The following is a 23,041-nucleotide window of genomic DNA, read 5'->3' as shown; positions in this document are numbered from 1 at the left end:
CCCCGCCGAGCCCCGCCGAGCCCCGCCGAGCCCCGCCGAGCCCCGCCGAGCCCCGCCATTTCACCGGCTGCTCCTGCTCGGCTGCCCCCGCTGTGGAGGCGGGTTTCTGACCGAGAACTTCACCCAGTGTGTGTCTGCCAGGCCGCGCTACCAACGGGTGGCTACTGAGAGGGCCGCTCTACCTTGAAGGGCCCTCCAGGACCTGCAGGATGCGGGGGCTCCCCCTGGAGGGGGCTCCCCTAGGAGGGGGCTCCCCTTGGAGGGGGCTCCCCTTGGAGGATCCTCCCCTAGGAGGGGGGCTCCCCCAGGAGGAGGGCGGCTCCCCCAGGAGAGGGGCTCCCCTTGGAGGGTCCTCCCCCAGGAGGGGTCCTCCCCTTGGAGGGTCCTCCCCCAGGAGGGGGCACCTCCCTGCTCCTGGGCCAGCGGCCGGCGGCTGCTGCTCGCCGGCCCTCGGTGTCCTGGGCCTGGGCTCCCGGCCGAGGGTTTGGTTTCGGTTTCTGTTTCAGGTGACGCGCGTCCCGCGCGCTGTCCGCTTCCGGGCTGTGCGGCCGCCGTGTTGACGTCAGTGGGGTTGCAGCCGCCGCTCAGACATGGCCTCTGTCCCTTCCCACCTTCTCGTTTGCGTTTCCTGCCCCCTGAGCAGTCCTGGCACTGCTTTCGTTATGACTACATCATTGTTCTGTCAGACTCGTTCCCTTTGCTTTCCAGTGTGATAATTTCAGCACCTGGTCGCTCCCTTCTCCAGCCCAGACCGCGGCCTCAGCTGTGTCCAGTCTAGCGAAAGCCCCTCGGCGGAGGCCGCGCCGGCGCTCCGGCTCCTTCCAGGCCTCCCGCCCGCCCTGGGACGCCCCCGCCCCGGCTCGTTTCCACAGCTGTGCCCAGTTTCTGGCCGGATCCGTCCAGCGTCTGGTGCTTTCTCTGTGTCCGCACCTCTGCTGTGGCTCAGCTGCTGGCTCCGCTGGCGGGCAGTGCCCAGGGCGCAGGCACCGCAGCTCCCGCAGCCAGAGGGGGCCGCCCGCGGGTGCTGGGCCCCGCGGCCCGCTCGCGTCTCCGGGTTCTTCCTCCTGAGTCCAGGCGGGCTCAGGTGGGGCTTCGCCTCGCCAGGGGCAGGTGCACTACCTCTGGCAATCCCAGCAGGCCAGGCTCCCGTGAAGTTTCTCCTTGCACGTGTCCGCAGCCCGGGAGCCTCGCCGGACCCAGTATCGCTCCCCTCTCCGGGCCTGCCCCAGCCTGGGGGTGTTTTCTGGGGAAACCCGGTGGCGCTGCTGTGGCAGACGCCGCAGCCTCGCGGACGGACGCCCCGACCGGGCTTTGAACTCCAAGGTGCTCACAGGCAGCCTCCAGCCGCCTCCGGCGACCCTCCCGCGGGGAGGCGCGTGCCGGGTCGGGGAGACCGCGGCGGTGAGTGGACTAGGGCCCCTTGCGGGTGGCGCTGCGGGTGGCGCTGCGGGTGCCGCTGACCGTCTGTGCTGTCCCCACGGGCCACGCCGCAGGGCAGGGCAGGGCCGCCGCCACCTCCGAGTTGTGTGGCTGAGAAACCTGTGCGTGGCAGCCAGTGGCATGCGGGGACTGCGGCCACGCTGGCAGAGCCCACTCGGGTGATCTCGGGGCAGAGGGGGCTGTGAGGCAGGCCCGGGCGAGGGCGGGGCCCGGGTGAGGACAGGGCCCCGGGTGAGGGCCGGGCCCTGGTGCTGAAGGGGGTGCGCGGCGCTACAGGGCCGAGTCAGGTGGGTGCGAACAACGCACCCGAAGCTGCTTGGGCTGTCGGGGCGCTCGCCGAGGCGCACACCTGAGTGCTGGCTCTGCTCTCTGCGGCAGGAAGGGGCCGTGCGGGCGTGAGCGGGCACCTTGCGCAGATGGCAGGTGGTGGCGCCGTGAGCAGCCAGCTGAGCTCCACCCTCCTGTATCCTCCTCCCCCCAAGTGTCTGGTGATCTGTTTGGGGATAACTGGGGGGTGGACTAGTTCTCCCCCGACACCACACAGAAAGGACATTCTGGACAGAGGCACAGTGTGGGGACCCGGTGGCCTGTTGTTTTTCCCCATCAGCTTTTGGTGATGAGGTCGGAAGATCCAAAGGGCGAGACTGGCTTCTCCCAGATGGAATAAAAGTAAAAGTGTCCAGGAGAATAGGGCAAATGCAGACAGACGCCCTTGACCTTTTCGAAGTATCGAAGCTTCCCACTTGACTCCCTTTTCCTCAAGAGATCTTATATGGAGTTTCTGAAACTTGTAAGCAAGCGAAGCCTGACTGGCGCTCTCAGGTGCGCTCTGATCACACATGACATTGCCAGGCAATCGTGGGTCTGTTTCTGGACTTCTGTTTTATTTCAGATCTACTTATAATGCTTATAACATTTATCATTTGTTTTATACCCGGTAGGGTGAGTCCCTCATCGACACCTTCATTTTCAGAATTCATTTGCTGGCCTTTTGTGTGATCTAGTCTTCCAGATGAACCAGAACATAACTTTGCCACATGACCAAAGGCAGGCGTGCCGCGGCTGCGTGAAGTTTAGAGCTTGGCTCAGAGGGCATGGGTATGTGTAAGTACGCGTCCGCCTAACCAAGGACAGGGTGCTGTGTCACTGATGTCAACATTTCTTCATGTAGCTCAGTCAAGTGACAGTGGCATAAATGTACCTATATCCGGTTTTTATTTCTGAAGAAAAAACGAAAGCAAGATGCCCACCCCCAGCCTCTTCGCCTCTGCTAACCTCAGCTTGGATCAAAAGTCCATTCATTTCTTTTTCTTTGGCCCATTCTTTTGTTCGTCCTAGTAGCGCTTCTGCTCGTGTGTGTGTGTGTGTGAAGTCTCAACACTTGGCTCCGCTTTTCTGGCTTACTTCGTTGGCAGTCTGGAGACTTCCATCTGCAGGTTCGGGCGACTGGTTCTTTTCCTCCTCGAGAACTGTATTGTTGTACTCCTTGAGTGGGAAACTGGGGTTCCAAGTTCTCGCCTTTCCCCGTGTTTCTCCAGTCTGAGGCCTGGGTAAAAGGCACTGCCGCCTCCAGACACATCTCTCGGTTGTTTAACAAGGGAAGACACTAAAACAGGCCCTGAGGTGAACGCTATTGCTAAGATAATATTGGGGGCCCAAGGCCACAGATTTGGTGGGTATAGAGTGTGGTCTGGTTCCAAGGCTTAGCAGAAACTGTCGGTGTGTATTAAAGCTCTGGTGTGTCATCCTGAGACCAAGCTGCTTGGCCCTTCGGTATATTGCAAAGCATGGACTTGAGTTGACAGAGATACGGTATTAGTGACTATTGCACCGGGAAGCTTCTACGTTGCTTATTGGACCATGAAAATGCAGAGTCTTTATTCTAAGTTTCTGATTGGAAAAGAGATTGACTTGGTAGGCAAAAGGAAAAGGATATAGAGAAGCATTTTGGCTGACTTTAGGGAACTTTTAATCAGTTTTCCTCAATCACGGAAAGGTACTTATTTGCGCTGATTCAGTGTGACCCTCTCTGTAACAGAGTCCTGGAAGTGTGGCTGTAAGGCTGCAGGTTTGAGAAGAATGCCATATCTGACATGAGACCACTTCCAGAAACTCTGAAAGGCCATTAAGAGTTCAAGCTAAGGGCCTCCCTGGTGGCGCAGGGGTTAATGTCAGCACTATCACGCTATCACCAGCCACTGAGGCGTGAGTTCAATCCCTGGCCAGGGAGTGACCCACAGGGCACAGCAGGCCCCTCCTGACCCACCCACCGCTCCCCTCAGCAGTGGATTTCAGTAGATCCACCTGTTCTGCTCCCCTCACCCTCCAACCCCATCCTGCACCTCTGGCCTACACCCCAGTTCTTGTATGCTTAAATAAACACAAAATCAACCTTTTTAAAAAGAATTCAAGCTAAGACTCCGCATGAAAAGTTACAGGCCAATTAAAAAAGAAATCGCTATATTTGTTTACTTTATTGTTATCAAGCATATGTGAAACCTGGCCAAGATTATTGAAAGTAGACTTAATTTGCCAATGAATATGATTTTGCTGTAATTATTTGGTAAAATGGACAGTAAAGAGAAAACACGTTTCAGTAGTACACCCTTTGGGGGACATTAGAATCTAAATCCTCTTAATCAGTTTTGCTTTTCACTTATGAACTAGACTAGATCCCAGATTTTTCTAGTATCTGATAATGAAATTCAAAACTAGTATTTACAGCTTTTCTCCTAATCTTTTTGGTTTGGATTGAAAGCCGAGACTGTCTTTTTCTGGCATCATTAAAGTCGGAAACAGAGATCTAGCTTATTCCTCTGTGTGCGGCTCTCCACTGTCCCAAGCACCATCTATTGGAGAGACTTTCCTTCCCCTGTCATGTCCTGGGCCCTTGCTGGCAATCAGCTGTCCACATGTGTGTTTGTTCTTCCTGGGCTCTCGGTTCTGTTCCACTGATCTGTATTTCTGTCCTGTTTTCATTCCATTACTGATTACTGTTGCTTTATCGTATAGTTTGAAACCAAGGAGGAAGATCCTTCCATTTTCTTTTTTCTCAGGATTTTTTTTTTCTATCAGACTCTTGTAGTTGTGAATAAATCTCATGATTTTTTGTTCTTAGTGAAAAGTGCCACTGGGGTTTTGTCAGATTGCTTTCAATCTTTGTTGCTTTAGGTAACATTAGTCCTTGCGATCCATGCTCATACAACAGCTTTCCATTTCTTTCGGTATTTCAACAGTGTCTTAATAGATAATCAGTATATAAATCTTTCATTTCTTTGCTTAAATTTATTCCAAAGTATTTCATTCTTTTTGATATGACTGTACATGGGAATATATTCCCCATTTCTCTTCCCGCTAGCTTGCTCTTTGAGAGAATGGAGTTTTGTATGTTGACCTTATAACCTGCCACTTTACTGTATTCATTTATTATTTTAATAACTTTTTCCTGGAATCTGTGGGGTTTCCTACATATCTTATTATGTCATTGGCAAAAAATGACCATTTCACTTCTTTCCAATGGCCTCTGTTTGTTTGGTCACATTGTTCTGGCCAGGAAATCCAGCCGTGTAGCGACAACAGTGGTGGGAATGTGCATCCCTGGTCTGAGCTCAGAGGGGAGGTCTCGTGGTGCTTGCTGAGGACGCAGGGTGCTTGTCAAGTGCGGCCTTATGCTGGCACATTTCTCCTGATTCCATTTTGCTGAGGATGTTTATCAAAAACGATGTTGGGTCTTCTGCACGTTCCGAGGTGGCCGTAGGAGTCTGGTCTTTTTGTCGACGGGTGTGCTCACTCACTGATCGGCTCGTGCGCTCCTCTCTGGAACGATCCAGTTGTCACGGTGGGTGACTCTTTGACTGTTGGACATTGTATTGAGGGTTTTCTGTCTTAATTTCTTTTATCTCTCTCTTATATATATATACATCTGATATATATATCGGTCTAGAGTGTTGTGTGTGTGTGATCTCTGATTTCAGAATCAAGGTATGACAGCTTCATAAAACATGTGTGCAAGTTTTCCTGCTCTTTCAACTTAATGGAAGAATTTGAAAGCATCGCTTTTCTCCTTTGAAGCTTGGGGAAATGATTGGTGACGCTGTCTGCTTTGGGGCTTCTTTCGGGAGGGGAGGCTTCTGATCGCTATTTCCATTTCCTTTCTCGTGATTGGTTTCTTCATACTTTCTATTCCTGATTCAGTTTTCAGATGTTGTATGGCTCTAAAAATGGGTCCATCTTTTCTGGATGGTCCAGTTTGTCGCTATGTAAGTATTCCTAGTAGTGTCTTGTGACCTTTTGCATTTCTGCGGTATCTGTTAGAACTTGTCTTTAACTTCTGGTTTTGTGTTTATCTTTTCCTTTGAGTCTGGAGATGGTTTTGCCTATTCTGTGATTGTTTTCAAAGAACCGACTCTTCATGTCATTTGCTTTTAGCGCTAGCTCATGTTTGCTCTAATTATTTCCTTCTACCGAGTTTTGATTTCATTTTTCGTTTTTTCCTAGTTGATTTAAATATAAAGTAAGAACTTTTATTTGTGATTCTTCTTGTACCCTGAGGTAGGACTGCGTTGCTGTAAACTTCCCTCTTGGTTCCACTTTGCTGTATGCCATAGGCTCTGATAAATGTTGTCTTCACTTTTGTCTGTTTTTAAATATTTCACCTTTGATGATTTCAGCAACCCAATAGTTGTTCAGTAATATAGTATGTATTCTCCACAAATCTGTGGTTTCCTCATTTTTCTTCATTTCTAGTTTTATATCATGATACAAAATATATATTTTTATAATTTAGTCATATATTTCAATTCTAATAAATTCCTTGTAACTTGTTTTATGTCCCAACATAGTGTATGACCTTGAGAAGGTCCTATGAGCACCTGAAGAATGTGTTTTCTGTTGCCTTGTTGGGCCATCTCATTGAACTCGGCGCGTAAGGCCATCATTTCCACGTTGGCTTTTCTATGGGCTGAGCCGTCTGTTCTCCAGCTGGTTGTCAAACTCACCTCACGGTGTTGCGCTGCTTCACTGCGTTCCCACAGGCCTCTCGTTTTGCTTTATGTGTCTGGCACGCCTCTGTTGGCTGCTTACAAGTTAGTAAGTGTTACGTCTGCTTGCTGACCCCGTTAACAGTACATAATTCCGTCTGTGTCTCTCGTTGTCATGTTTGGTTGAAAGTCTTCTTTAGCTGATATAGGATAGTGGTTCTTGCCTTTAAAATTTTCCGTTGGCTGAAAGTTTAATGTTCTGTCACTTCACGTTAGGCCTTTGCCTTTTATTTTGGAGTTGTCATTATATCTTAATGGCAAATAAATGAACTTTTGGGAACAGCGGTGAATTGAGAAGTTGATATTTAGTTTTAATTTTTGTATTGTTTTAATTCATCGGCATATTTTGTAGTGGACATATGTATTCATAGACATATGTTGTAGGTAGTTTTTCTCCATAAATACATATTATTACATAACAAATATCACACTTGATAAACCTAACATCTTAATGTCATCTAATATTCCATGTTCACATGTACCCAGTTACCTCTCAAATGTTCTTTTTTTCTTCTTTAATATTTATTTATCTATGCATACAGAACTGGGGTACAGGCCAGAGGTGCAGGGGCGGCGAGAGACTGAGCGGGGAGCAGAACAGGCAGATCAATGAAGTCCACTGCTGAGGGGTGCAGCGGGCGGGTCAGGAGAGGTCTGCCGCGCCATGTGGTCACCTCCGGGGCAAGCAGGGATCGAACTCACGCTGAAGTGGCTTTAGCTTCTTATTGCTATGCTTTAACCTGCTGTGCCACCAGGGAGGGCCCTCAAATGTTCTTTTTGAACAGGCATACATTTTTACAGAAAGTCATTCTTATCAAGGAAATCAAAGTTACTTGAACCTACATTGTTATTTGTTATGAACACTTTTCTCTTCAGAGAGAGACTTGTATATTTGAAATATTAGAAACCTAAAGTGAATTGGTCAGATGATCCATTATATACTTCAGAAAGTTCTTCAAAGACAAACAACTCAATCCCAAATAATATTTTCAGCCAAGACTATGAACATTTTCCCTGTTAATCTTCAACTCTTCAGAAAGCCTCTGTTTGCATCCTAACTCACACCTACACCTTAAGGGTTTTCTCTCAAATTTCTAGGACTTTATCTCAAATTCATAAACTTTATGCAAACGTGAATTGTTGCGTTTGAGTCCATCAAACTTATTCCCTTATTTGTTAGTGCTTTCACTCTGAATATTAGGAAAGTGCCTCAAAATCATTTTATATATATACCTCACCCTTCTCTAAATCTTAGAATGATCTAAATTCAGATTTTTAAAAACGCTTTACTAAATAATACAAAAAGATAAAAAGCAGTCTGCTTTCCGCACAATCACCATCTCTTCTGTCCCCGACCGTGTCCCACCCCTTCCTGTCATCCTCAGACGTCTCACGCAGCCTCACACCTGTCCCTGTCGTGTGACGTGGTCCGTACACACGCTCCCTCGGGCTCCTTCCATTGTGCTGTAAGCGGCAGCGGCACCATTTACATTCGTAGTCTCTCCCTGAGGCTCAGGAGTGTCTCACAGAAGCCCACGTCTTCTCGATGAGGCCTCTCATCAGCGGGCACCTAAGGGTGTCAGGTGCTGACTCGCTCGCAGAGATAGTGCTGCAGGGAACACTGTGGCGCGTGCCATTTCGCACTGGTGGTTTCACGCTCTTTCCAGAAACGGCCAAGAGTGGGCTGCTGGGCCCCACGGCGTTTCCATTTCTAGTTTTTGACGGCGAATCCAGATGCTTTCTCTACTGACTGCACCCGCGGCGACAGGCCTGAGACCCGTGCCACACGCAAGGTGCGGGCTGGCCTGTCGTTGCCAGGTCTCCTGGGCAGCGGGGATTGTCATTTTCCCATGTGGTCAGATGAGTCCACCGGACTGTTCCTCGTTGGGGAACTGTGTGCAGCCCCTTACCGGCAGGGCTGTCTTTCTTTTGTGAGTCTTCAAGCTTGTTCTGTAGCTCGGGTGCCAACTCTTGTCAGTGACAGAGTGTAGCCTGCTCTGCCCTTCAGTGGGTGTCTTTTTCAATTCACTGAAGTTTTCTTTCTGCTCAACAGCTTTTTAACTTGAGGTACCTCAACTGTTTCGTTTTGCTTTTATTTCTCTCCCCTCAGGGGTCAAATCTTCAAAAACACCTTTGTCAGTGATGTCATGAGACAGCTCATCAGTATGTTCTTCTATGCATTTTACTGTTGTATGTTTTATCTCGGTCGCTAATCCCTTTGCACATTATTTTTATGCACGGCACAGAGTGACCCAACGTCAGCCTTTTATCGCGGCCTCCAGTGTGCCCAGACTCACTCAAGGCCCACTGCATAGTCTCGGGCCTTGCAAAGACCGGCATGGGCATGGGTTCATTTCTGGGCTCTGTCGGTTTTCCCTGGGCCTCCACCCGCCCCCCGACGGCGAGCTGTGCACCGAATTCAGTGCACGGGCCACTAACGTCTTAGTCCCCGGTGTCCCGAGGCCAGGGTTGACGGCGCAGCAGTGAGAGCGCTGTCTGGGCCACGACAAAGGTTTGCTTCGTGTCGAGGCGGTGGCTGGAAATACACGCGGCCACCACAGCCGGCGTCTGCACCACTGACACTGGCGCACGGTGACTCGCACACCAGACCTCAACGAGGCAGCACGGGGCCGCGCGGGAGCCGGGCGTGGGCTCCCCGCACTCTCCTTCCCCGCCTGAATGAGGCCGCCTCGAGCCTGGACCCGGACTCCGCCGCCTACTAGACGGAAGCCGACGGGTCGGTCCCGCATAGCTTGCGACACGGTTTCCTCGTCTGAAAAACGGACGTGTGGCGTGGTGACGTGACTCACGTGCGTGATGACGTGACTGACGGGATGACGTGTGGCATGGTGACGTGTGGCGTGGTGACGTGCCCCGCCGCCGAAGTCTGCCCTCCCAGGAGTCGCCCCCAGCCCGGTCGCCCGTGACGCCCTCGTGCCCCCCGCCTCGGCTGTTTCGTCATGTTGGTTGGTTTCCTGTCTCGCTCCGACAGCGCGCCCACCAGCTCAGCGTCCACTCCTCGCCCTCCTGACTGGCTTCCCGGTTCCCCGCCCCCGTTTGCGCTGGCCGAGCGCCCTGCGGCCGGTGAGGGCGAGGGTCGGTGGGCGCGGACGAGCTCCGCTGGCTTCGCCCTGGCCGCTCCGAGGTGCCGGCGTCGGGGCCCTTGCCCTGGCCTCGCCCTGACCGCAGAGCCCTCGGAGGTGCAGTGGCTTTTCCGCGTGCGTCGCCGCCGCGGCGCCTGCTCTGTGCGCGTCGCTGCTCCTATCATCCCGTTTACCCAGATTCCCGTCCCGCCCGTCCGTTTTGCCGTCCGTTTTCTGGCAGTCATACTCCCCGGGCTGGGGCCAGAGCTTCGTCCAGCCGTCCGTGTAGGGGGTTGGCTGCCCCCAAGGTCCAGCTGCTCTGAAGAGTGGCACGTGTACCGCGCTGGGGGGCTTGTTTGGCGCTAGAGTGCCCGGAGCTGCCAAGCCCGGGGATGTGTGCGGTCGACGGGATTGCCAGGGCCATGTTACTTCGGTTTTTAACCTTCAGATTAACCCGGGTTGCAACGGTTCACATTCCCACTAACGTGGGATTGGGGTTCCTTTTTCTCTCTCCTCGCCACTGCTGGCTCTCGGGGATCTCTTTAACTAATACCTTCTCCTGGGTACGAGACGACAGCTTATTGCCCTTTACATCTGCATCTCTCATCACAAGTGGCATGCACGTTTGTCACGTTCTCTGGCCCATTCCAATAGGTTTGGTGTATTATCCTTTCAGATCTGCTGTCCGTTTGTGAACTGGCTGGTCTGCACCAGCTTTTCATACATCTGGATCTGAACCCCTTGTTAGTAATTGTTAGTAAAACACTGTGATTATTTCCACCCATTCAATAGGGTGTCAGCTTTGTGTTTTCTTTTCCTGTGTAGGTTTTTTTAAAAAAAAAAACAAAACGAGGTATTTGCTATTGCTTTTAATTCCCTTGTCATATTGATCGAGTCACTAAAAGTATCTTTTGCTGACACCATGGAATGGATCATCAGTGTTTCCTCTGTGTGTTTTATTGTTGCAGGTCTTGTATCTAAGTATTGATCCATTTGGAGTGAATGTGTGGCCTTCGCGTGGTCAACCTTCACCTTTTATGTCTGGCCGTTCAGCTTTCCTGCACTTAGGCACAAAGCTCACCTTCTCCACCTGGTGAGGACTACAAATGGTGGGTTAGCTACCGGGATGGCCTTGCTCTGGTTCTAGCCAGGGATCAGGTACCCGTCCTGCCAGTGAACGTGTTAGTGCTGTTGCTCTGGGTACCGAGGCGTCTCCCCTTTCTCTCTTTTGCTTGTCAGGACCTGTTGTGGTTCCATATAAATGCAGATATTTTATCAGTTTCCTTGAAAAATACTGCCAGCATTTTGATGGGGTCCCGTGACGTGTGCACATGGCTGTAGGCAGGCGAGTCCTCTCGGCATGTGGGTCCCCTCTGAGCATGGGCCGCCCCCTCCTCTATGCGCAAATGGCGTTACTGAAGCCAGGGTTTATAATCTGCCACGTTGCTGTATTCATCTCTCGTTTGAGCGCCTTGTGGGTGGGTCCTTCAAGACTTTATTGTGTCTTACCTGCAGTGGCGATGTTGGTGCCTTCTTTTCCCGTTGGGCCCCCTCTGCCTCCCATTTCTGCTTGCTGATGGTGCCCAAGCCTCTCATGTAAGTTACATAGAGTGACTGTGCCCTTGTCTTCTCCCTGATCGTGAGGGCAATTTTTTTCTATTTTCAAATTAAGTGTTATGTTAACAGTTTGTTTAAAACACACGGCCTTCCCGCAGGAGACAGGTGCTTGCGTTCCCAGCGTGTTTTCGTATGTGGGTGCTGATTTTAAATGAATTCTTGCTCTGCATCTATTATGTGAGTTTTACCTTTACTTTTGTTGATGTGATATATCCCACTGACTTCCTTTTATTACACATTCTTGCCTCTCTGGGGTGAATCCCACCTGATTGTGATGTGTGATCTTTGTGATGTGCTGTTGAATTCCATTTGCTAGTATTTTATTGAAGATGTTTTATCAGTGTTCAAAGGGATCGTGATCTATGATTTTTGTGCTGACGTTAGCTGTCTTAGGTATCAGGGTAACACTGGCCTGGTAAAATGTATTTTAAACACATTTTTAAAAATATTTATTTACTTATGCATAAAGAACTGGGGTACAGGCCAAAGGTGAGGGGTGGGGATGAAAGGATTCACCGGAGAAAGAGTGGAGGAGAGCAGACAGATTGACTGAAACATTGCTGAGGGGAGCAGGGGGGAGACAGGAGGGGGCTGATGCTCCGTGTGGGTCACGAGATCGAACTGGTGCTTCAGGGGCTGCAGACAGCTTCATAGGGCTGAGATTTATCATTTCGTGTGACCAGGGAGCTCCACGTGTTTTTTAACACATTTTGGAGAGGAACATTAGTCCTTGTGTAAGTTTGCATATTCACTTGTAAAGCTCTTTGGTCCTGGGTCTTTATTTCCATGAAGAATTTTTATTGCTCTTTCAGTTTCCGTGCTTGTGATCTGTTTACCCAGTGCAATTTCTTCCTGGCTTGGTCTTCAAAAATTGTGTACCTATAGGAATTTCCTTTTCTTCAAGATTATCAAGTTTATTGCTGTATAGCTGTTCGCAGTAATCGCTTATGACCTTTAGTACGTCTGTGCCGGCTGTGATGTGTCTTCTCTGCCGCTTCTGATTCTGTTTGCTCATGGTTTCTTTCTTCTTTTGTTTTTTAGCCTAAGGAGGGCTTTTCTACTTTATCTCCTTGAAGATCTCTTAGTTTGATTTTTTTTTTTGGTAGTCTCTTTTTGCCACCATTTATTTTTGCTTTGTTTTATTTTTTCCTTCTTTCAACTAGATTTGGATCTTCTCCCTCTTTTTCAAATTGTGTTAAGTATAGCATCAGGTTAATTAGGGGAAATTTTGTTATTTCTTAATGTGGCTCTGTCTTCCCCCCTTAGACCATTTTTGCTATATCCTGTAGAATCTGGCAGCTTACATCCTCATTTTCATTAGTTTGAAGGTCTTTTTTATTTGTTTTAAGTTACTCTTTTATTCCATAGCCACCGAGCACGTATCATCCAATCTCCATGTATGTGTTGCTTTTCCTGTCTGGTGGTGGTGGTGTGATGATGTGGATTTGACTTCCAGCATGATGTCAGAGAGTACCTGATAGAATTTCAAGTGACTTGAATCAGCAGTGACTTGTTTCTCAAAGTGGGGCCCATTCCTGACAGTGTTCCATGTGCCTTTGACAAAAAACCTGTATCGAGTGGTTTTGAGGTGGAGCGCCCCGCAAACGTGCTGGAGCTACTGTGCTCTTCATTTAAGGCTTTTCTCTTCCGCTTTGCTGCTTGTCTTGCTGGTCTGCCCGTCGCTAAGGAAGTACGCAAGTCCCCTATATGACTGTGTCGTCAATAGCGCTCTAGTTCTGCCATTGTCGTCTGGGGCTGGGTGCTGCATCATTTCGATGCGTATCTATTTATGATTCTGCTTATTGCATTAGGACCTTACTCAGAGTGTAACAGCCTCTTTCTTATCACCTTTTTAAGTGGAGAGCCTATTTTACCTGATATGTGTATGTTCTTGACTTTTTTTAATATATATATATTACTGCATTTTGCTTCTAGCACTGACTTCTAGCCTTTCACCCCTAAGTCGGTAAGATGGGTTTCGGGTAAACAACAGAAAGTTGGACTTTGTTTTCAAGTGCATTTAGTCACTCTGTGCTGATGAATTTAAGCCTTTTGCATTTAAGATCATCATTGCAACGTGTGTTCATAGCCATTTTGCTATTTTGTTATTATTATTTTTACTTTGTCTTGTCTTTTTATTTTTTTGAGTTTTCTCATATGATTTTTTTAGGCTCCATTTTTGTTGTCTCTTTTTTTAAAAGATGTATGTGTAGAAGAACTGGGGTGCAGGCCTGGGGTGCAGGGGTGAGAGCATTCACCAGAGACAGAGCGGGGCAGAGCAGGCGGACCTCCTGGACGACACTGCCGAGGGGTGCAGTGGGAGACAGGAGAGGTCTGCCGCGCCACGTGGGTCACTCCCTGGCCGGGGACCGAACTCAGGCCACAGAGGTGACAGTGTTGAGATTTAACCCCCAGCCGACCGGGGAGGCCTCCATCTCTGTTGTCTTTGGTGTTATTTCTACTGACTTTCGTCTGAAGGTTTTCCTGAGTCAGAAGAGGTAGATAATTTGTGTGACCCACTGGACTGTCGGTCACACTCAGCCGGCCAGGTCACATCGTTCCTCCCCTCCTTCTCTATTACATAGGTTCGGTGTCTGCGACCACCACATTTGTTGTGCTGTTGCTCTGTCATAACCCTTTCAACTCTTCCTTCATGTACAGCTTGGTGTTGACCAATTTTTTCAGCGTTTGCTTTTCAGTAAAGCGCTTCTGCTTCCCTGTGCCTTGAACGTCAGCCTTGTGGGTAGCGATTCTAGGCAGGAAATCTCTGTCATTCCATAATGCCCTGCTTCTTGCAATTTTTCTGCCGAGAAGTCCTCTGACGGTCTAATTGGTGCTCCTTATAAAGCTTATCCATTTCCTGCTTGCTGTTGTTAATATTCTGTCCTATTCATTGCTGTCAGCAGTTTTATTCTACCGTGTGCTGGTGTCTGTCTGGTGTTATTTTGGCTGGAATTGCTGGGTCTCTGGGAGCATAACGTCTGCTGTATTTCCAGGCTGAAATGGTTTCCAGCCATTATTTATTTCAATAGATCTTTTATACCTTTCTCTCTCGCTTCTCTCTCTGGGTCCCCCATGACACAGATGTCATTTCTCTTTAGCTTGTCGTACACTGTTTTCGCAGCGGAATGACTTTCTCCTTGCCGCCCCACGTGTGTATCCTCTGACACTGTGCGCTCACCGCACGATTCCCTCGGTTGTTGGTCTCTGTCTGGTGCCGAGATCCTTTATTGTTGTGCTTAGTTCAGTTAGTGTGTTTATTAGATCGGTTACTTCTGATGGAAACTGTCTTGTATTTTGTCGCTCTTTATTTTGTTCCCGTTTTATACCACCCTTTTCAGACTTCAGTTTTATGAGACATTTACACGTGTTCCCTTTAAGTTCCGCAGTTCTGCTGGGTTGAAACTTAACTAGGCTTATTTTTCGTCTGCTTGATTTTGTCTGCAGCGTCTGTGATAAGTTGTTCCATGTCTTCGCTTTCAGTTTTTATGGCTTTTTGTAAGGTGACCTTCAGGCTGCTCTCCTCACACCTGCTGAACAGGTCAGGGCTCTGGCACCGGGTGCCGGGTAGAGAGGACCTGGAGGTGTAAGAGCCCAGAGTCACCGGGGGAGCGCCAGGGGTCACCTGTGGTGGGCATCAGGATTAGGCTCCCCTCAGAGCTGGGGTGCCACCCACAGCGGCCCCCCAGTAGGCCAGCGCCTGCGTCCAATTTCTTATGACCTCCCATGTCAGCTTCCACTTCAAGCTGAGTCTGTGCGGCGGATGAGGAGCCAGCCTGGGAGCGGCTATGCAGGGTCACTGTCAGGCGCCGCTCTCTCTCCTTCTCCACATAGAGCCTTGGCGGGCATCTGTTCCTCTGGTTAGCAGGCACTTCCATTCTGGTTAGGCAGTGTACTCACTCGTTGCCTGGTTTAACCATGGGCAGGGCTGGCAGAACTTCTGACAGCCAAGCCTTCACCGCGCACGTGGCCTGGCTGTGAGGAGACGCAGTAACGCTGCTCGGGTCACCCACCACATCTCCTGAAGCCTTGTGTGGTGCCCTGGGAGTTTCAGGTGCCAACCAATAACCCTCCCTCCACACCCCTGCGCCTGGAGTTCTCCTGTGGGGCAGCGTCTGTCCTGGGCCACCTCCAGGGGCCCGTTTATGGAGAGCAGACTGGGTCTGCTTTCGGCATATTCCGCTGTGTCAGCATTGCAGGTTCCACACAGCCGGCACCCTCCGTCGGGGCTCTGCCGGCATCACTGAATGCACGGTCAGTTGTTTCCTGCCCTCGCTGCTGGAGCGCTGACCCTGAGGTGCACTGCAGCTGGCCACGTGTCCCTCGGAAGCCATGGCCTCGTTCAGCCGCGGTGCGGCGGCGTGCAGGGCGCAGCTGGCCTGTGTCACTGCGCAGCCGTCTCTGGGACCCCGCGTGCGTCTTTCTGCCAGTACTCTGTCGTTTGGGTCTCGTCGCTGTAAAGTATCAAGCCGGGCAGCGTGACACCTCCATTCTCTCCCTCTTTCTCAAGACGGCTTGTGTTATTTGAGGTCCTTTTTTTGTTCCCACATAAATTTCACAATTTTTGTTCAGTTACTTTAAGGAACAGCGCTGCTATTTTGATGGAAGCTGTATTCCGTGTGCCTCGTGTGCCTCTCGGGTCAGCATATATTTGTGTTTGGAATCCAGCCGCCACCCTGAGCCTTTTGACAGCTCCGTACGACCCTTCCTGTCGAGCGTCATTTGCGGCGTGAGGCCTGTGGCTGCAGTCTGTCTCGCTTTCCTCGCTGTATTGCCTCGCTCAATTTCTACGCACTTCATTTTCTCAGTTTAGATGGAAGAGCTCCTTTCAGCATTTCTTGTAGGCCTGGGTGTGTTTTCATCTTCTTCAGCCTTTTTTCTCCCTCATCACATAGAGACTTTTGCAAGATGCAGAGTTCTTGACGGGCAGATTCTGTCTTTAGTGTCGGGGTCTGGCAGCGTCCGCTCGGTCATGACAGAGCGCACCGCTTGGTGTGCGGGTGGCGAAGCCCAGGCGGCACTGCTGTGTCCACACTAGCGAGCGCGGGCACTGAGCCAGAGCCGTGTCTGGTATGCAGAACGTGCTGTTACCGGGTAGCGACCGCAGTGCTGAGTCTGGTCTCGTCACGCAGGTGGCCCCCTGCCTGCCCGACTCTCAGGCTTACCTTCTCTTACCTTCTAGTATGCTGTGTTTTTCATTCCAGTTACTGTTTGTCTAACGGCACCGGAAATGCGCACCGACCCCCAGGGCAAGCTGAAGCCGTGCAGTGAGCGTCGCTGCATCTGTGACCACTGACCTTAAGGGGTATCAGAACTGTGCCGTCGCCAGGCCGAATCAACAGTGCAGACAGTGACGCCAAGGGCCCTTCTATCACAGGGCTGCCAAGACTCAAAACAGAGCCCCCAGGAGAGACCCAGAGCACTCAAAGCCTGTCCGCCTTCATGGAGCTGCTGAGCGCATGGCCCCCAGAGCCGGTGTGGAGGGCCGCGCTGGGCCTCGGCTCCCGTGGGACCCCTCCCCCCCCCCCCCCCCGGCCCCATGTCTGGAGCCTGTTTGCTCTGACTTAACTCATCTCCTACTTTGTAAAGGAGTTCGTCAGGCATTCAGGTCAGGAGATACAGTATCGATCGATAGCATTTCGGGAAGAAACAAAGGAGCAAGAAGCCGGCCCAGCAGGGAGACTTCTGGAGGTCACTAGGCTGTTGAGCCGGCTTTGCCCAACTCCAGATGCAAAGGAAACTTGTCAGAATGGCGCCGAGGGAGGCTGGCACGAAGCTCAGCTGAGTCTGAGCTCTTACAGTGAAGGTGTGGGCGCCAGGCACACAGCCCTTGCCTTGGTCACGTGGAGATGATTTAATTACAAATGAAAAATATGTAATTGCAGGAAGGGCCCGAAAACTTAGACATCTGCACTCTGCTTGGGGACTGGAGGCCCACAGCACAGCCTGCCTTTTTCATATACAGAAAGAAAACCAGGGCCCTGAGCTGCTGCTCGGCCCCCGTGTCTCGCTGCGGGCGGAGTCTGTGTGGCGCGCGGGTGTGTCACAGACACGCAGGGCCGCCTCGGCGCCCGTCGCTGCCCCTGCGTAATGAGAACGAGAACCGGAGGGGGACGATAAGCTGCTGTTGCAACTTCAGTGGATGGCCGAGACTGTTACCAGCGCGTTCAAAGCTCTGTGTGAAAATGAAGGAAATGTTTACAGTTGTGGAGGGGGTGACTGCTCAATTGGGGGTACAGTGAGCTATGGTTTATGGGTAAAGGTTATCGCTTCACTGTGATCGAGTGTCATTTTGAATTTCACCTGATGATCTGCTGACTTTTAGATTTTCAGTTCTAATTGAGCAAAGGCTGCTTCTCTTTCATGAAACGTGTTCGTTTCTGCACTAGATTCTTGTTCCAGCAACAAGAATTAGCCTAGCTTTTCCAGTGATGATAATTCTTTTCAAGGACCACAAAACCTGAATTTTTCCTTCAAACTTGCAGCGCCGGCAGCCTGCTCCTCCCTCATCTCACCAGTCTTGCCACTCCCCTGTGGCTGGCCCGTGGCTCTCGGGGCCGGTCTGGCTGCGATCTGGGCGAGGAGAGGCTTGGGTTGGAAATGAAGAACTAAATTACATACAGGTCACGCCAGTGAGACCACAGGGGAGGGCCTCCGGCTGCAGAGACCCGGACACGTCTGTCGAGAGCCGCAGGAGAGCTGTTCCGTGGCGGCGTCTGCTCCAAGGCGTCGGGCTGCGGGGAGCAGACAGGCATGGGCACGGCTGCCGCTGGTGCACTGGGGCTTTGGGGTCGTTAGCTGCCCGCTAAACATAGTCGCCACAAACGCACCGCCTCAGCACCACACGGCCACACTGAACGCTGGGCAGGGGCCTGGTCACAGCTGTTGCAATAGTTGCCCCTTCACTGGAAGGGCTTTGGACAATGTCGTGTCATCTTTTTTTTAAGATTTATTTGATCTGTTTATGCATGCAAGAAATGGGTGTGGGCCAGAGACGTGGAGGGTGAGAGTCAGAGCCGGGAGCAGAACAGGAAGATCCACACGACACCCTGCTGAGGGGAGCAGGGGCAGACAGGAGAGGTCTGCTGCGCCCTGAGAGGCCCCTGTTGCGTTATCTTACAATGAAGAGTGATTTTTTCCTCAAATATTTGGTTAAAATGTCAAGCATGGGACCTTTCTGGTGGCACAGAGGTTAAGCCTCACGCTGCCGAGTTATCCCAGCCACTGCAGCACAAGTTTGACCCCCGGTCAGGAGCGACCCTCAGGGCACGGCAGACCCCTCCTGTCTCCCCGCTGCCCCTCAGCAGTGGGGCTCAGTGCACCCAGCTGTTCTGCTCCCCTCTGTCTCTGGGGGGTCCTCTGATGTCACACCTCTAGCCTACACCCCGGCTCTTGCATGCATACATAAATCTTTAAAAAATATGTCAAGCAGGGCCCTCCCTGGGGCGCAGGGGGTTACAGCGCAGCACTGAGAAGCCGAAGCCACTTCAGCACGAGTTCAACCCCCGCCTGCCCCGGAGCTGACCCACAGGGCGCAGCAGACCTCTCCTGTCTCCCCGCTGCTCCCCGCTCTGTCTCTGGTGAAGCCTCTCACCCCCCGCACCTCTGGCCTGTACCCAGTTCTGTATGAATAAATAAATATATATACATGTGTCAAGTATACACAAGCCGATGCGGCTGTAACAGCATGATGATAATACTTGGATTGTATCTTGGTGGTGGTGTTTTACAGATCTGAAAATTAACAGCAGATCTTCGGCAAACGATCACAGGAAAATGACTAAATGCTGACAGATGGGAACTGAGCGTTCTGGGGTGACCATGTCAACACGCACACGCTTGTGCACACTCACACACGCGCGCTCACACATGCATGCATGCCTACTCACGCACACACGCACACCCACACACGTGCGCACCCACTCACACACGCACACGCACCCATGTGCACTCGTGCACACTCACTCACTTTCACACACGTGCACTCACACTCATGCACACACGCACCCACGTGCACGCACGCGCACACACACGCACGCGCACACTCACGCATGCCTACTCACACACACACCCACTTACACCCACACACGCACACACCCACGTGCGCACCCCAGAGCAAGCCACTGTGTCGTGACCTAAAACCCAGGCGAGGCTCAGTGTCAGGAGGAGCTGCTTAGAGAAGTGCGCGGCGACCCCCATGAGCCCCTCGCCCCCTCTCAACAGTGTCGACGCCCGCCCCGCTCCTCTCGCTCTCCCCGCCAGTGGCCGGAGTCCAGCGCTCCGGCTGCTGGGAACCGGGCACGCGACTCCTCAGAGCCCCTTCAGTGCCGCGCTGTCCGGGAGCGGAGCGCCTACACCGTGGAAAGAGGCAAGGAGTGCAGGCCGGGGGCTCCCACCGTCCGAGCCGTCCGAGCCGGACGCTTTCTGCCGCACGCAGCTCTGGGCAGTTCAGCCCTTTCGCCTCAGGCTTGCCCCGGCAGCTCAGCAGCCAAGAGTGCGGACCGCCCGGCCGGCCGCCGCTGGGAGCTGTGGCCCTGCGCGGTGCCCTCACGGCTTGTCCTTCCCAAACGCGCTCACCTCTTAGCAACAGTTTCCTGGGGCTGGTTTGCTGGTCTACGCCAGTCTTCAATCATCTGTTGGCTTTCTCTTGCCGGGTTAAACCGGCTTAGATGTCCAACAGGGTGACAGAAAGCTCGGTGATGTAGGGCATCTTGTTCCTCACACCTGCTGGGGACTCGTAAAGGCTCCTCGTTGAAGACTTGGTTTTGGGGTTAGATATATAGAGAGAGGTTGGCACCTAGGGGTTCTATGTAGTTGTTTTATACAGCCACATGGGCTAACAGAGTACTCACTTATTACTGTTTGATTGGATTGATGAGAAATAGAAGGGTGTATTCAGGGGCGGCGAGTTCTACTGCTCGCTAATATTGAGGCATCCGTGAGTTTATAGAGGGCTCTTCACCTGGGCAAACAGAACTTCTTAAAACTTTAGTATTGGAATCTGTTTCGAGGCTGTGCGCTTTGGTTTCGGGTGCAGTCTTTGGTGTGTTTTAAAGTCATTGCTGCGCTTCATAAAAATAACTGCAAATTTCCGCCGGTCCTGCGTTAGTCTCCACTTAATGCTTATCGATAGGCTCTTGCACGTGGTGACGCCACTGAGATGACCAGGCTGAAGGAGGTCCTGGGTGACATCATTTGGCCGCGCGGGCCATCGTGGTGGCCTCCTCGTCGGGGCCGTAACAGAAGGACTCAGGACAAGCGGCTCTCTGGAGGGCTGCGCGCTGGGGTCACGGCAGCAGTGTCGGTGGGCTGATGAAACGTCAGGTCCGGGGCCTCTTCTCCTCCTTATAAAGACCTTCAGGTGCAGGATAGCTGCGGAAACCTCCCGAGTCAGAGGTGGGTAGCTCTGCGACTCTTCCCAAACGGAAGACGCTTCTTCACTCAGCAAGGGAGCGAGGCTGCGGCGCGGCACCGGCTGGCCCGGAGGCCTCCCTCGCGCCTCCGCCGCCGGCTGCTGGCGGGAGCCGGGCGTCAGGCGGCCGTTTAAGAACTGTATGCATTTTCCCGACGGCAGCTGGTCAGCTTGTTGCTTTTGTTTTTATCACTCCACAGAGGCCAATTCTGATAAGGAATATTTGGGGCGGGAAGTATGTGCTTCATCTCGGCTTTCAAACTTCCTTGCGTGCAGAATGCAAACTCTTGCCACGGCATTTGGTGGCCAGGGGTTTTTCTTCTGCCCGCTTTCTCCCCCGCCCTTCACAAGGGCAGGCGTGGGCACTCCTGTGGGCGCGGCACGAGCGGGGCTGCACCGCCGGGAGCGGCGTGAGAGCTGGCGTGCGCGCGTGCGCCTGCGCTGGGCCTTCCTGTCGGGCTGACTCTGTCTATCCTGCCATCTAGGGGCTGTGTGTTTCCTGTGGCGAGGAGACAGCTGTGGAAGACTTTGCATCCCTCACGAGAGAGAGTTGGCCGGGCGTCCTGTGCTTTCCGGCCGGCCCTGGGCTAGGACGTGATAGCTCCTCGCAGCCATGCCGGAGGAGCCAGAGTGGCGGGGCCCTGGGGCTGCCGGACCCCCAGGAGCCAGCGGCAGGCTTGGTGAGTGAGAGGCGAGCGCGGCGGGGTCCCCGGGGCTGTCGTCTGCAGCCGGACACGTCCTTCACTGCTAGGGGGCCTCGAGGTAGGCAAAGCCAGGACCCGTGTATTCCCGGTCTGTAGGACGCCATCCTAGAGACCAGTTCCCTCCCTCTAACGGGACCTGGGCAGCGATGATCCACATTAATGCTCCTTGTGGTGTGCGCATGTGGTTGTTCTCAGAGCGTACTTTGAATAAATTATTCACAGTGTCTTGGGTTTAATTTGCCTTTCACTTGTGTGCAGTGGGGGCCAGATCGGCTCCGTCTTGCACGCTGCCAGGGCATGCGCTCACAGGGCTTCCCAGAGAGGAAATGAGACCTTCACAGCAAGGCCCGGAGCAGGCCTGACGCGTGCGAATGACAGTGGTTTAATGTCAACATTAGTAGAAAGCTGCGAAGCGGGCTGCTCACCCTGGCGTGCCTAGCGCCTTCACGTTCTGCATTTCTGTGTGAAAAGTCACCCTCCAGGAGCGTCTCCCTGAGGTTTTGTCTTAAGGCAGAATCCCTTCCACCAGAGCTCCCATTCCCATCCCCAGTCTCTACGAGCTCAGGGACTCGTCAACACCTGCGATTATTTGATTCTTTGCTTGGCGAGGACAGGCCCTCCGAGAGCAGCAGGCCCCGCCGGCACTGGCTGTGTCCTCGCTGCCCTTGTGAGCGAGGACTCGAGGTGCCCAGGGGGCCGTTCTGAGGGGCCCCTGTGCGCCTTCGGGGGGGTGGGGTGGGGGAGGGCACGTCTTTTGGCCAAAATGTCCCACATTTAAGTTAAGTTAAGGTAGGTGGATAAACTGACCAAATCTAGACCCTGTTTATACTAGAGCTCACTAGTGCTTACGTGTAATACGTGGCCTAAGCACCTTTAAAAAGTGACACATATAATTGTTACCTTTAGGGAAATGTCTTGCTTTTGAATATTGGTGTGAAATTCAACTAAAAATTTACAAACTAGTGGCTTCTTACAGCAAAAGTTTTAGAGAAAATTCTTAATGATTTCTTTGACTTCTAAAGATTCCAGAATTCAGACTTCAAAGGAACCCTAGAAAAGCTCTGTTTGGTGGCAGGTTCTGAGTAGAAAGGATGAGCCCTAAGGGAGGGTAGAGACCCTCAAAGGGCCCGCTGGGAAGGCGGCACCACTTGGGCCTCAGCGGCCAGGGTCGGGCTGCACAGGATTCCAAGGGCCGCAGCCGTGGGTATCTGGGAGAGAACGCGAGGGTACCTCGTGTTTTCCAGGTCGGTGCAGTGTTCAGGCCAAGTAGTGGGCTTTGGGTACCCAAGTGTGAACCCCCTTTTCCTTGCCATGTCTCCTGGGTCAGGTTACTTCTGCCTCTCTGTGCCTCCTTTTACTCACCGGCACCGGTAAACGCAGCACCAGCAGAACTATCTCACTAGTAAATGAGTAGGACAGAGCCGGTGCTAACAGCTGACTTCACTTCTTTCAGAAGTGATCGCAAGGCTTGGCCAGTTTTGAACGGGGAGGTGGAAGAGGAAACATTCTGAAGTGTCATTTTCTTTGGCATAACTACTCTATGACCTTGGAGTATGTTTTCTATTTGGATGATATACATGAGGCTTGTGTTAGGGCAACCTGTGGATTCTTCAGAGAAGGTTCTAGAATTTTTATGTAGGAAAAACATACTGGCAGCCATCTTGGAAGAGTTTATTTAGAGGATGTTCCAGGATTTCCATGTAGGAGGGGCATGCAGGCAGCCATCTTGGAAGAGTTTATTTAGAG

At 51.9% G+C, this 23,041-nt stretch overlaps 1 protein-coding gene across 1 annotated transcript in view; it reads right to left on the bottom strand.

Annotated features, from left to right (window-relative positions):
* The window catches only part of LOC101633865 (trithorax group protein osa-like), an 88,909-nt gene that overhangs the window by 11,531 nt on the left and 54,337 nt on the right, over positions 1–23,041 (bottom strand). Inside the window, exons 4-5 of the mRNA XM_004687074.1 lie at positions 9,664–9,859; positions 9,142–9,252 (exon numbers count right to left, since the gene is read on the bottom strand). Coding sequence (XP_004687131.1) covers positions 9,142–9,252; positions 9,664–9,859 — 307 coding nt within the window. The remainder of the gene's footprint in view (positions 1–9,141; positions 9,253–9,663; positions 9,860–23,041) is intronic.

The sequence above is a fragment of the Condylura cristata genome, unplaced genomic scaffold (genome assembly GCF_000260355.1).
Source record: "Condylura cristata isolate star-nosed mole 26May11 unplaced genomic scaffold, ConCri1.0 scaffold00022, whole genome shotgun sequence".
Taxonomy (NCBI): Eukaryota; Metazoa; Chordata; class Mammalia; order Eulipotyphla; family Talpidae; genus Condylura; species Condylura cristata.
The sequence above is the reverse complement of the archived record's forward strand: the minus strand, read 5'-3'. Positions and strand labels throughout refer to the sequence as shown.